We start from the raw sequence: 13,306 nt of genomic DNA, 5'->3' as shown, positions 1-13,306 counted from the left end.
CGTCCCTTCGAAGTTTCTTCTTCGCGTAGCTCAGCGGATGCCCCAGTCGCGTTCCCGTCCGCATGACCTCCTCGCCGCCTGACAGGAACGTGTGGGAGATGTAGTTTTGTTTTTTTTTTCTTTTGGAGGCGCGCTCGGCGCAGGCGCGGAGGAGCCGCTAGGGGGCGGTGTTTGACCGCAACGCTGCAGAAAGCGGCGAAAGGCGAAAAAGAAGAGGTTGGCTTCCTACTGAAACTAGTCACTTGTAGATATTTCAGTGATTTTGTAAAAACCTCCAGATAAAACACAAAGAATCCAAATGTACATGGCTCCTGGACAAATTGTGCTGTTGTCATAGTTTCAGTTTTTACTGAAAGAAATTAGGAGAAATTAGTTAGATGTCAGAACATAAATTAGAAGTACTATACATTAAGGTACTAATGAATGTGACTCAGTCTCAAACTCAATAAATAATAATAAATAAGCTAAATAACTGTTTCATTTTAAAATAGTTCAAAAATTTGAGCTGCTTTGTTGATTTTATTCTGATTGATCTGATCTGAAGTGTACAGTCGTTCTAAAATTAGGTATGAATACATTCACCTGAACAACTGGTTTAGCTGGTTGATGCTCATCTTTTAAATACAATATTGTACTACATGGGGAATGTACCGTACACGTGACTGCAAAACAAGCAAACGGAAAAATAATAGAGGACTCGGCCCAGGTGAAGCTGTGTGCCAACAGCGCACTAGAATTTCCACCTGGTCTTCAATGGTAAAGTTGAAGCATTATTTTCACAGGATGTGCCTCCTCCTCCTTTGTTTGTGAGGATGCTGATAAGAAGGAAAGTAAAAGTGCAACGGGTGTGTTGCAATGACATTTCACAGGCGTTAACTGACTTGTGACCTTTGAAGGGCTCACCTCCCCCTCATTCAGTGTCTGTGTCGCCAGAGGTCTGATCAAAACCTGTCTGGTTTGATCGGGACCACGTCTCTATGATCCCCCCCCCCACACACACACACACACGTGAATGTCAGCCCTTGCCCACTTAGGCCAGTGAAGGCATTGGACCCTCAAACCCGTGCTTCACCCCCAGAGGAGCGAGGAATGACTCACAAAGGTGAAGGCAACAGACTGAGCCGATCGATGATGCCGCTGAAATTGTGGCTCATGTTACTGTAGGAAGACACGAGCGGAACATACTGTAAGATCTCAGGGCGTTTACTGGATGCAGGCTGGTCTGACACACGTGGAACAGAATGAGTGACAGCAGGTGGCCCACAGGCCGTTCCTACGGAGCTGAAGCAGTGGGGCTGATTCATAGACACGACTTCACTCTCCTCTGTGACGACCCCAAACACCGGGCGGGGAAAGATCCAGTCACAGCTGGGGTTTTTTTTGTTTACTCCGAGCCAAAACAAATGCCCGTTCCCGCATTTCCCTATCCTCCATCCTTCCACACGCCTCTTCCCACCGCGCCAGCGACGGCCTGAGCTTATCGTAAACCCGCAGTCGGAGCGGCTGCTGACGCAACGCATCTCCCATTACTACAGCGATCAGACGGCAGCGCTGTCGTGTGCGCACAAACCGCACTTTCTGTGCCGCTTACTTTCCGTTTCTCTTCAGGAAGCGCTTGTTGTCTTCAGCCGTCTCTTCATGCAAATGAGCCGCCCCGCGCCGTTGCTATGCGCCGCCGCTTTCCAGACCGGTGGAAAAACGCGTGTAACTCTAAATGTCATGTGTCTATATCTCCCGTGGGGTCGTCCTCCCTCCACGCTGTTGCTCGTAGAACTCAGAAGCAGAGAGAGAAGCTCCGACGTTTGGTGAAATGACACCAGGTTCAAACCACGCTCTGCTGTTCTCAAGACAAGGTACGTTCTCCTCCGAGGGCCGCGCTGGAGCTTTTGACGTTCCAGTGAGAACGGGCGCTCACTGTCCGCTGTTTATTCCCTATTAGATACCGACGCCAGTTGCTGCCGACCGCAGAGACGCGCACCTGAGGGGATCGGTGCGCTTTCAGGCCAGGGGCAAAATCAGAAACGAGCAAAAAAGCCTTCTGGTCTCGGGACCTGTCTGAAGTTTTGCTTCAAGGTAAAAAGTGCACATCAGCAAATTTGTGTGTCATATAGTTCAATATACTGTGTATTTTAGGGTTAATGTAGTGGAAAATGCTTTTATTTTGACATAGTGGCCTGATATTATAAATAGTAAATACTGAGTGTCCTTAAACAACAGGTGTATGTTTGAATTTAATTCATGAATACCCAACACTAGCATGTACGTGGTTTTCCTGTAGCACCGGTCTTTCAAAGCGCTGAGCTGTTTTTAGTCTCCCGTTGACGCCTCCTGGAAAATAAGCAAATTAGACAGTAAAAAAGCAGCGCGGGCGCGTCCACCGGGACCTGAGAGCTCCCAGTGTCTAACGCCTGTCCCTCCATCAGGGCCGAGCGAAGATGGAGCGGCGGCAGCGGGAGCCCGGCGCGGGCTCTCCCGCCGAGGGCGCCGAAGGGCGGCTCAGGGAGCTGGCGGCCAAGTGGTTCGTGGAGACGCAGCTGCCGTCCATCGTCCACAACGGCTTCTTCCCCAGCTGGTTCCTGGGCTTCATCAGCAGAAGGTGAGTCAAGGAGACGCACAGGAAGTAAAGGGAGTCCTTATTCGGCTGTAGCGATAAAGCAGTAGGTTAATAGGGTCATTTGGTTCAATTGGAGAGGTTCTGTCCGATTTTAGGCACTAATGGTTATGTGTAGCTGTGATGCGGCGTGGAGGAGGTTGTTTACTGATCACACTGTGATGGAAAGCGTCCACTAACACGCCCACGCCTCACCCACCGGCCTTTCCTCAGCAGACTCAGACTCCTACACGTCGGGCATAAAGGGCAGTGGGGTCCCGTCGCTCAGATGGAGTTTCCTTCCATACTGTGTAGTTTCCAGGGTGCTTTTACGGCCCGGTTCCTGTAAACTTGGGCCAAATGGACTTTAGAGGCGCGATGTTGGGGTTTTCAAAGTGCTTCCTGTTCTGTGTGCAGGGATGCTGAAGAGATACTCAAAGACAAGGAGCTGGGCTGCTTCCTGATCCGTCTCAGTGACAAGGCCGTTGGATACATTCTGTCCTACAGGTCAGTGTGCGATTGGACTGAAGCTGCTCAACGGTTATTCATTCATTCTTAAACACATTTTTATTGAGTCACTTCGTCCTTTTTCAGGGGCAGGGACCGGTGTCGACACTTTGTGATAAACCAAGGTGAAACGGGCCGCTTCGCCGTCAGCGGCGACTCCAACAGATACGACTCCGTCTCTGAGCTCATCGAATACTACAAGACGAGGCCGATCGAGCCGTTCGGGGAGTATCTGACGTCGCCGTGCTTCGCGGTGAGTGCAGGCTTCTCTTCACGGCGCTCCCGCGGGTTGCGAGTGGGTTTCTGACGGCGCTTTTGCGTGACAGGCGCGGAACGAGGACCTGTACGACGTCATCCAGGTGAGCCCCAAGGCGTCCGCGGGCAGAGGTGTGAAGAGCGCGCCGAGACCGCAGCCCAGCGCGGCCCCCGAGCCCACGGCCACGCGGCCGGTCAAGAGCCACAGGACGCCAGAGGTCGGTGCAGTTACACGGCAACAGAACCCCGGCGCTGGTAGAGTCGGGAAACGCAGCAGGGCCTAACGTCGTGCCTCCTTCTGTGAAACAGGAAGTACCGCCGTTGCCGCGGAGGAGCAGGCACCTCGACGGCGCCTCCATCGGGGACCAGGACGGGGTTTTGTACGCGCAGCTCCGGAAGCAGGCGCCCAGGGAGCGACCCCGGTCCCAGAACCTCTGTCAGGACGCTGGGCCCGGAGGCAACCCCCGCAAGGCCCCGAGGTCGGCGGCGGCGCCGCCGGGCCCGGTCGACGCCAGCTACTCGGAGCTGAGCCTGCTGGAGGGCGGCAAGAGCCGGTCTCTGCCGCTGCTGGACGCGGGCGGCGCCGAGCGGTGCTGCCGGCTCAGCGCGCCGCCCCGGCTCTCGCCCAGGCCCGGCAGGCCGGCGCCGCCCGCCGAGGCCGGGCCGGACCCGCGCAGCCACAGCCTGGACTACGTCGGCGACGGCGCCGTGTACCACCTGGCCGGAGGCCAGCCGGGCCGCTCGCCGTGCGCCGACAACACGTACGAGCTGATTCCGGAGCACGAGGACGCGGGACGCCCTCAACCCGGCGGCAACACCTACGAGCCCCTGGAGGACCTCAGACCCAGGCCCTCCAAGGTTTGAGCAGCCAAACGCTCGGTGCGTGCACCTCTTTTGCTCCAGTTCGCGTGATAATAAACGTGTTTTCGTTCCTACAGAATGAAAACGGGAAGTGGAAATGGCTCTTTCCTGATGCCAAGAGGAAATGGTGACGCAAATGTTAACTAAAAGCCCGACACTACTGAGCTCCAACCACATGTACACAACGCGCTAACTCCTCCTTTATATAACACACCTCCTTCATTATTTAATACATGTTCTGTGCTGTTTAATTATTTATTTTAAAAATTTCAGTAAAACACCAGTTGTAAATTGTTTTAAACTTTACCTGCAATTAAACACAAATCTACAAATAAGAGACGCTAAACTGTTTTCTAAGTAATAATTATAGAAAATGTGCTGCCTGTTACTTCACTGTACATCACTGCAACAGATAACCAGTATGTATTTTTCATAATAAACTGAAAAAAGTAAAGGAAATGTGCAGTATTTGGGATTTACATACATGTTAATAGGAAACTGTGATGCAACGCATTGTTTGCCACCTTCAGGTTGTGTAGCGTTTCATTCTGTCGTGGCTTCTTTCAAGCAAACGTGATTATGTCATACTGTTTCAGGGAAATAAGCTGGAAAGAAATTGAAATCGCCACAAGCGCTGCCGATGTTCACTGGTCTGACTCCATCCGTGCTGCACTTTATTCACAGGAAACCTAATTTGCATGCAGATTTTAAGTGTCTAGATAAAGCAGCAAAGGGGAAGTGGGTCAAAGATGCACGAATGTCACTTTTTATCTCTCATCTTCTGCTGCTGTTTAACTTTCCAGTTATACTTTTAGTGGAAGGGCATGAAAGGATCTGACTTCAAAGTGCCATCGGTGCAATGGAATCGTAACAGTTGTTTAAGCGACCGATAAAACGTCATTAACAGCAGTTTAATAGTGAAAAAAAGGCTCACAGTGTAACTCCTTTCAGTCAGTCACGTCATAACTGCGCATTTCTGCTCCACTGTGCTTATTATACAGTAAAAGGATGCAAAGTAGCACAGAGTCTGTAAATCTTCATTCGCTACAGATGAACCATCTCGTATCAGAGACAGACTACGTCCCGTGGAGAGAAATGACACAGTTTGGCTCCACTCAGCCTCAGAAACAGCTGCTTTACGGCCCCCGGTATCACATAACGCCAGACGTCTCTCTGCTGGAAGCTTAATTAACAAACGGTCTCCGTGAGAGCAGTAATTAATGAAAGCACAGAATAAGCACTGAGTATTTCATTCTGCCCTCATAAAGACGAGTCACGATAATGAAGGGATGAATTAAGCCACAGCCCTGACGAGGCCGCGCTGCTTAATGGACTCCTGTCGTCTGTCGCTCCACACCAACACAGGAACCCAGTACAGCCTCTAAATGGGTCCAGCTTCGCTCCTTGTGTTGTTGTTGATTATTACAGTGACCTACATGGAACAGGAAGGAGCCGTGAGCCGTGTCCTCTGCTCTTTGTTGCTTGTTCTGTTCTAGCAGCTCGCGTCCCATGTTCCGCTTTGCAGCGGCTCAGCGCCAACGAACCAGGTCATATTTATTTTGCAGCCTTCGCACTCCACAGCGCAGATGCGGCCGATCACTGGAGCGCGCCGCGCGGCGTGAATGCTCCTGCAACTGTAGACGGCCTCGTTCTGCGAAGTGTGACTCACTCCGACGAAAAGGTGAAACGTTGCAAAAAGCACGGGGGCAACTGTACTGAAGCGTATGCAAATGCGCAGCCTACATCCCAGAAACCAGACCTGTTAATCATCAGCCGTCAGAGCATCAGCATTTCCTCCAGCTTTCCAGGATGTGCCGTGTACTGTACTAATGACCACATCCTGCTTTACATGATATTCCAACAAATCTTTGCTGTGCATGCTGGACGGTGGGTTAATATACAGTAAACAGAATGAATATGAGGGAGAATAATGCTGAGAGTTTTTGTTTGTATTTCAGCAAAAACTCACACTCAAGAGGACATTTTATTCTGAAGTCACATATAAGAACTGTAAAATATAACAATTAGAATGAATATTTCCTTCCACGTATGTGAATTCAGCCCTTCACTTGGAAACAGTTCCATATGATTGTCGTTATGCTTCAGCTTCACAAGTCAACATGAACTGAAATCACCAGGGAAATAAAACACATAGCATGTACAAATACTGCATGGTTAATTATAAATATTTGTATGCCTTTAATGCTAATGCAGCACTTCACTTCAACCTCGGTCCAAACTTCATAACTGCGTGCATCGTTGCAGGAGGACTTGTGGGTAGTGTAGTACAGGCAGAGCTGATGCGTTCTGGGGTCCAGAATCTGGTTCAAAGTTTCGTCATTGTTCCAAAATCTGGGAGTGGGAGAAATGAGAGCGCTGTGGTTCACGGAGAGTCCTGAGGTTTATCCGCCCGCTGCCTCTCATGATCCCACTGAGCTGTTTTAGATTCGTATGTGGAAGGTACTGGAGAAAGAAACACAAGGGATCAGCGTTCATTAGTAGAGCTGTAAAAATCAAGCTACATTTAAAACCATGAGGCTGCCTGACGATCTCAGCTCATTGAACAGAGGGATGAAACCTGCACACTGGGGGCACCAACATAAGCTGGGTAGGATTCCCATCACATCTAGTTACCTCAAAAAGTCAGGAGCCCTAGTAATCATGTTCTCAAAGTCGGCGAAGGAGAGTTTGTTGTCTCCATCCAAATCTGCCTCTTCGATGGTTTTCTCACACACCAGCTCGACCTCCTCGGGGGTCAGCTCCTCCTTCGTCAGCTTATTCAGAGTCTTCTCCAAGTCCTCTTTGCACAGGTAATTATCCACATTGTAATCTGGAGGGGGCAAAGGTGAAACAAAGGTCATCCAGTCTGGTGTCTGTGAAAGCCTGGGTGGGTTATATAATATATTACCGTAGATTTTGAAGGCGTATATGGCCTTGAGCTCTCTAGGAGCGGTTTCGCTCAGGACGGAGAACATGTCCACAAATTCATTGAAGCTGAGGTTCCCCTGTCCGTCCTCGGAGAACGACTCTACAATCCTGTTACGGAACGGGTTTTCCTACGTGTGATTGGGAAAACCACACGTCAGTGAAGCTATTGACACTCATGAGTGTAAATCAGCTGTGGTTTGGACGAGGAAACGCGTCCTGGAGAACGCCAGGGTTTGTGTGATCACACACGTTTCATATGAGCTGCAGAGGGGTTCCGCTGAAACGAGCCCACTCCCTCGATATGCTGCTGTGCTACAGCTTTTTATTACATCAGGCAATTAGCCTGTTTGTCAACACTTATTATATGTCAGTAATTATATATTATATTATATATAATTGACTCAAACTAAAGAACACTGTACTATAAATCAGCTGTTGAGATATTTTACCTTTAGCTCTGGCATGTTGACTATCAAGGCTGGAGGAATTTTACATTCAGGATCATTGGTGTAGTCCATCGGTACAAGATGTGGAGCCAGCTCATGGTATCTGCCGTGTAACCTAGAGCAAAGAACACTTTTACACATCTGAGATTCTTTAAAAAGAAAACCAAATTGGGAACAAAGAGAGTTCTTCTCTATTTTTAGTCTTGTCGCCCTGATTTGTGCTGTAGTAGAGTTGTACGTCTTAAAACAAGGAAGTGCGTGCTCATCTACAAACAGCACCCATTTCATTCAATATTTAACCCTTTCACATCATATTTCTTCATTTTTTTTCCTGTTTCGTCCTAAGACCCCCCCCCACTCACTCGTCCTCCTCCATTTATCTTCCAGCATCCAGACGCAGCGACAGGAGATACTGAAGAGTGAGCATCGCTGCTCGCTTCCATAAATAAGAAAAGCTGGTGATTTATGTTACTCATGTCTGACATTATAGCGTCATGCGTCAGCAAGAGATAAAATGATGCTTCCCCGTGACATTATAGCGAGCGCGTATATAGGTATTAAAGCTGCTAAAGATGTTGAAAGACGGTGAAATGTGACACCTCACCGGGTGGCACCGAAAACAACACCACAGTCAAAAGGTCAACATGACAGTCAGAGGTGTAGGTAACGAGCTGAGGCACCTACAGAAGCTACACCTGAAATGATTGGATTACTAGTTACACATGCAAGTTTAAAGGGCAATAAGCTATATTACAGCATGAAAAAACAGGACAGGAACAGGTTTTAGTTTATTTTGGTGAAACGTGCACGACGTCATGTCAAACTTACCGCAGGATTTCTTTGCGGGTAAAAAATGTACAGTCCTGCAATGACACAACAACTGCAAGTTAAACGCAGCGCACAAGCACAGCGCTCTGAGTCACACGCAAAAACAATACGTTTCCTCTGTGGCACGCACAAGCTTTGCTGCCAAATGACGGCGGAGGTGTCTGGTTTCTCTTAAATGATCAGTGTGTGAAAACTGCCACCTGCCACTGACGATGAGGCAGAGCAACGTGATCTGCTCCTCTCTGACACACACGTGTTGGACTGGGATGGAGCGCAGCTGAGGTCCACACACTATGTGTCTAGGAACAATAAGAGCTTCAGGGAAACGACTGAAGCTCAGTCCGCTACAAAATTCAGAGCAGGGCCTGAGCAACCAGAGAGGCTCTCGAGGAATGAACTGTCACCTGAGAGTAGAGTTTCGTAGCATATTACACTGTCTTGTCATCAATTAATAAATCCACATCTAATTGCATAAACCTGCACAAATATCCTGCAAATGTATTTCAAATGTAAGTTCAGATAATTCCAAATGACAACTCACCACGTGAAATCAAAACCTGCTATTCTCATCCAGCAAGACATCAATATTTAAACAGTGTGGCCATAACTGATTACACTAAGAGGGACTAGATTATCAGTATGTCATTAACAGGTGGGGTGATTGCTAAATGTATGCACAAACAACATGCATGTATTGAAGCATATGTCAAACATTAGGTTATGTCCTCTTATAGGCAGGTATAGCCAGAGTAATGCAAACCTACCTGGTAGGCATCAAGTTGCTCATCAGTAAATATTGTCTGCTTATTTCCCATATTAATCAAGTAATTCGCTGCATGTACACGTTCACCGCACTGAACGTCCGGCGCCTTTTCTCAATAAAAGGCATTTATGGGATCCGCGGAGTCAAAGTCTCCGCACAGGATGAGTCCCCGACGCCGCGCGCTCTTCAGGAGGACTCACAAGAAACACTCAGAGAATGAACACAAATTATAGTGTGTTTAAAAATATACAGCACAAAGAAGTCCAGCGTCCGGGTTAAGGAGTGGAGGAGCAACGCAAGCCGATCCGCTTCTTAAAGCAGTCTCCTGCTGTCCACCGGGGCCAAGACAAGCCAATGGGACCTCTGGCAAATAAATAAATAAGTGGCTGAGCAAGTGTGCAAATAAATAAGTAATAGTGAACCAGAATGTGCTGGTAAGGTGGGGAACAAAACGTGCGTCCTTGGAGAAACCGTGCCATGATCCTTTACTAATTATTACTCTAGGATTATTCATTATTATTTATCAGCATTGGGACAAAAAAAATGAAAGAACATATTTGTGTGTGTGTGTGTGTGTTTGTGTGTGTGTGTGTGTGTGTGTGCGTGCGTGTGTAATACTTGTGCGTGGAGTTTGGTTTGTGTTCACGCATTCATGAATTAAATTGCTTAACTGCATTGTTGCTGTAGCAGAGATGCGCACGAGGATATTGTGCACCCAGTGCTTGCACACGAACAAAACTTTTACTTGACGCACAGAACCTGTTGCGCAGAACCAGCGCGTGAGCGTGAGCCGGCGCTCTGTCGCTCCGCGCGGCCGCTTCCTGATAGGCGCCGCGGGCGCCGCGGTCCAGTCCGATCCACCTGCGCATCCGTGCGGCGCGGCGGAGCACCGAGCGCGTCCTGGCTGCTCCCCAGGACACGTGCCACTTTCACGCCCCCCTCCCCCGAATCACCGCTACTTTGCCTTCGCGCTGGCTGAAGCGCGTAAGCGATCAAAGTTGGTAACGATGGAGTCAAAGCGAGAAAAGGACCAAGGTAAGTTGTGGCGATAGCTTGTTGCTACGTCGCTAGGTTAGCCACTAGCGGCTTATGCTAGGTCTCCGTGGCTTACGCTGAGATGGGGCGCACAGCGCGGCGTTTCTCGGGTGACGTTCCACGTTATCACATGAGAAGACGCACAACTACTGTTAAATTTCATATCCCGCCCCGTCCGTCCCTCTGGAACCCCCCAGCACGTCCGTAGCCTCTGACATTAGCTGACCGCCTCACTGACCATCATGCTAGGCTACGCCTCACCTTTAAGTCAGCAGCTGTTAGCATATGAGATGTGTTTGGTGGCCGTGCATCACCAGCCGCGTCCCCTTCCCTCAGAGCCGGGGCTCCCGTTGCCAGTTCTTATTTATTAATGTACGTTAACGTGAAGCGCATTGATGGAAACGTGAAATTACGGTCCGGACTCCAGCATCATTATGTCTGATTAAGCTCTGTTCTCCGCCAGCGACGCCGTCGTCTGCAGACAGTCGGGGGTTTTCGCTGCAACGGGCTTATTCATGCTTCGTTAAGAGTTCGGCGCTGATTGTGCCCTAGGAAACGAAACCAAATATATCTCCCTCGGTTGTTATTCGTGCTTGCGACTCGCAGGCTTCAGCGTTACGGTCACAAACAACTAACCGAGCGGCGCGGCTGATCGTCCGTGACCCTTTCCCTCTGGGGCTGCAGGAAGCTGCCAGAAATAAAACCCATGCCCTGCTCCGATAGGTCTTCACTGTTTAGAGATGTTTGCATGGGTTATTTGCTTGTTTCACCGTAAAATGAGAGGAAAATGCTCGCGGCAAATCCTTTGTAATCCTGACTCATGAGTCAAATGTGGTTGTGGGTCATATATAAGAACAGAATGAGCCTGTTTTTGCTGCAGTCCCATTTGCCTCATTCTTCCAGATGGAGACTATGAGAAGGTAACTCCGGTGCTATTGAAGTCACGAACGGGAGAATTTGACCTGGAGTCCATACTGTTTCTTAAACTGAGAGGTCTTGGTAAGGGCAAATTAATATAGCGTGATTTAAGTGCTTAAAACACCTAATTGTAATCATTTATTGTGGTTTTGTATATTTTGCAGGAATACATGATCTCGGATGCATTGGCGAGTGTATAAATCTGGAGAGACTGGACCTTGCTGGAAATAACATTACAAACTTAGGTCCTCTGGCATCTCTCCGGCTTCTCTCTGTACTCAATTTATCTGCCAACAGGATCTCTAATTTAGGTAAGGCAGCAGAAAACGTCCCATACAATAAGTCTGTCATGATTAGAATTCAGTTCTCCTCATTGTGTTGTTGTAATTTTCAGAGCCACTGCGCAGTTGTGAGAGCTTACAGAACCTAAACTTGGCTGGTAATATCATAACCAGGTATCATTATTTACTCTTTGACCACATGTATCTATAATAAAATATATAAACAAAGATGTTTTAGTAATTCAGTATACTGAATTGGTCCTGATCTAATTGATTTAAACAGCGTTGAGAGCCTTAACTGCCTTCAGTCCATAAGAAAGCTTGAAAATATCCGTTTTAAAGACAACACTTACAATTACACAAATCCAGGTAATTTTTCAGGATGTTTGCAAAAATTATTTTCAAAAAAATTCACTGACTGGAAAATCTTAAATTGTGAATTCACTGTTGCTTTTTCTATTTCAGTTTGCAGGAACGTATCATATAGAACCATAGTTCTTGAGATGTTCCCCAATATTAAGGTGCTGGACGGTAAGTTTTAAATTTTTTTTAATTTATTGTTGTTCTTATGTAGCATTAACACTGATTGGAATGTAAAGCGTGATCTATCTCTTTTTATTTTGAGGTGAAAGAGTGGTCGGACGTGGGAGTGACTTGTACCAATTATGCAAAGACATCGATGACACCATCAAAGGTACATTTAGTGTTTGACATTCATTATCTTACTCTGTTCATCAGATTAAGAGGTTAGATGCAGAAATGTATCTATCATGTAGTTTGCATCAACGTTGCAGGATACTCTGCCTTCAATTTTGTTTTTTATTAAACTGAACTGAAAAATATATAAAATAAGTTTTGCTTTCTTATATGTGACTGTTCAGCTGGTTTATACAAGAACGGGCAGATTATTGAACATTCTGATTGCAAACCATGGGTGGAAGATACTTACTGGGAGATAAAGAGATCAAACAATGCCATTATTGAAGAAGCCTACAAGCAGTTCAACGGTGAGTAAACCTACAGGACAGTGTTTTAAAAATAAAGTGCCTTTAAAAATGCCTGTTATGGTATCCTGTGACATTCTTCCCTTGCATGTTTTTCTACAGATGTTCTACATGAATGCAGACTCCTCAACAACCGAGCCATTCATGTGATTTCACAAACTGAAAGATCTATGAGCCTGAAGAAGCAGCCAAAGCAGTATGCCATTTAGACTGGGCTAATTTGTGAGCATCATTTTGCAACCTTTCGTGGTGTGGTATACTATAGGCTAATGTACTGTAGTTTTTTCAAATTACTAAGCTATATCCAAATGCTTGATGGTGTCATTGCCATACACACATGCTCTGTGTTGCAGTGTGAGGCATTTGTTCAGTTATACTGCTTCCTATGCATCGGATGTCTGACGATACATGCAAGTGATTTTAAACCTTTATCCTCACTGACATCCCTCAGTTTGGTTCAAAGATGTCCTTACTTGCACAATGTGCATTTTGTACCATGCTGTAGTCTGCATTTACGCTGGCTGAAAGCGATGCTGCTTGAGGATTTCTATAGCTTTTTAGCAACCAAGAGCTTTTTCCTTTTGCATTGTTGAATAATTTTGGGAGTTGTGCGTGCGTCCCATGCTGTGCGCTTTGTTTGTAAGTTGAACTTTTGCAAAAATTGTTTGAATGATTGTTTCAGCTGTTTCTACTTGTTTTATACCATAAAGTTTATTGTGTACAACCAACTTGTGGAAATATTCAGCGCTTATAAAGATAAAGAAGTGTACTTCATGTGTTTTGATATTTACTCTTGTCTGCCCACTATCCTACAGACCAATACAAAGTTAGCACATCAACAGTCAAAGCGTAGGTCAGTAAAGAAAAAGAAGAATCCCTGAAATTGAGTT

The 13,306-nt window shown here is 47.1% G+C and overlaps 3 protein-coding genes across 6 annotated transcripts; 2 read left to right on the top strand and 1 right to left on the bottom strand.

The window, feature by feature from the left end:
* The first annotated feature begins 99 nt into the window (after positions 1-99).
* Positions 100-4,762, top strand: LOC114857257 (SH2 domain-containing protein 7-like). Its single transcript, XM_029153582.3, has 9 exons — positions 100-216; positions 1,772-1,853; positions 1,940-2,073; positions 2,424-2,596; positions 3,008-3,097; positions 3,185-3,350; positions 3,424-3,570; positions 3,662-4,210; positions 4,291-4,762. The coding sequence occupies exons 2-9, from the start codon at positions 1,811-1,813 to the stop codon at positions 4,342-4,344; spliced, it is 1,356 nt and encodes a 451-aa protein (XP_029009415.1). The 5' UTR covers positions 100-216; positions 1,772-1,810; the 3' UTR covers positions 4,345-4,762.
* A 1,421-nt stretch (positions 4,763-6,183) lies between these two features.
* cib2 (calcium and integrin binding family member 2) lies at positions 6,184-10,980 on the bottom strand. 4 transcript variants are annotated; one of them, XM_029152923.3, is made up of 6 exons: positions 10,475-10,980; positions 8,416-8,450; positions 7,591-7,702; positions 7,122-7,269; positions 6,848-7,043; positions 6,184-6,676 (listed from the first exon to the last, which is right to left on the bottom strand). In XM_029152923.3, the coding sequence occupies exons 1-6, from the start codon at positions 10,496-10,498 to the stop codon at positions 6,655-6,657; spliced, it is 537 nt and encodes a 178-aa protein (XP_029008756.1). In that variant the 5' UTR covers positions 10,499-10,980; the 3' UTR covers positions 6,184-6,654. The 4 variants fall into 4 exon arrangements, with proteins under 4 accessions (XP_029008756.1, XP_029008755.1, XP_040927056.1 ...); XM_029152922.3 differs by lacking the exon at positions 10,475-10,980 and adding an exon at positions 9,180-9,809; XM_041071122.2 differs by lacking the exon at positions 8,416-8,450.
* Positions 10,041-13,190, top strand: lrrc61 (leucine rich repeat containing 61). Its single transcript, XM_029152920.3, has 9 exons — positions 10,041-10,213; positions 11,117-11,212; positions 11,296-11,442; positions 11,526-11,586; positions 11,696-11,781; positions 11,878-11,943; positions 12,038-12,106; positions 12,294-12,419; positions 12,519-13,190. The coding sequence occupies exons 1-9, from the start codon at positions 10,186-10,188 to the stop codon at positions 12,623-12,625; spliced, it is 786 nt and encodes a 261-aa protein (XP_029008753.1). The 5' UTR covers positions 10,041-10,185; the 3' UTR covers positions 12,626-13,190.
* Positions 13,191-13,306: the final 116 nt, after the last annotated feature.

Source organism: Betta splendens, chromosome 6 (assembly GCF_900634795.4).
Source record: "Betta splendens chromosome 6, fBetSpl5.4, whole genome shotgun sequence".
Lineage (NCBI taxonomy): Eukaryota > Metazoa > Chordata > Actinopteri > Anabantiformes > Osphronemidae > Betta > Betta splendens.
Note: the sequence above shows the minus strand (reverse complement) of the source record. Positions and strands in the feature narration are given on the sequence as shown.

Excerpts from the sequence above, each read along its gene's own strand:
- LOC114857257 (XM_029153582.3), top strand. The coding sequence starts at position 1,811 with ATGACACCAGGTTCAAACCACGCTCTGCTGTTCTCAAGACAAG. Across the intron at positions 2,597-3,007 it reads CTGGGCTTCATCAGCAGAAG|GGATGCTGAAGAGATACTCA; the intron begins GTGAGTCAAGGA and ends TTCTGTGTGCAG. Across the intron at positions 3,351-3,423 it reads TGACGTCGCCGTGCTTCGCG|GCGCGGAACGAGGACCTGTA; the intron begins GTGAGTGCAGGC and ends TTTGCGTGACAG.
- cib2 (XM_029152921.3), bottom strand. The coding sequence starts at position 7,875 with ATGAAATGGGTGCTGTTTGTAGATGAGCACGCACTTCCTTGTTTTAAG. Across the intron at positions 7,270-7,590 it reads TCAACATGCCAGAGCTAAAG|GAAAACCCGTTCCGTAACAG; the intron begins GTAAAATATCTC and ends AATCACACGTAG. Across the intron at positions 7,044-7,121 it reads ATACGCCTTCAAAATCTACG|ATTACAATGTGGATAATTAC; the intron begins GTAATATATTAT and ends TGCCCCCTCCAG.
- lrrc61 (XM_029152920.3), top strand. The coding sequence starts at position 10,186 with ATGGAGTCAAAGCGAGAAAAGGACCAAG. Across the intron at positions 11,213-11,295 it reads TCTTAAACTGAGAGGTCTTG|GAATACATGATCTCGGATGC; the intron begins GTAAGGGCAAAT and ends TATATTTTGCAG. Across the intron at positions 11,587-11,695 it reads GCTGGTAATATCATAACCAG|CGTTGAGAGCCTTAACTGCC; the intron begins GTATCATTATTT and ends TGATTTAAACAG.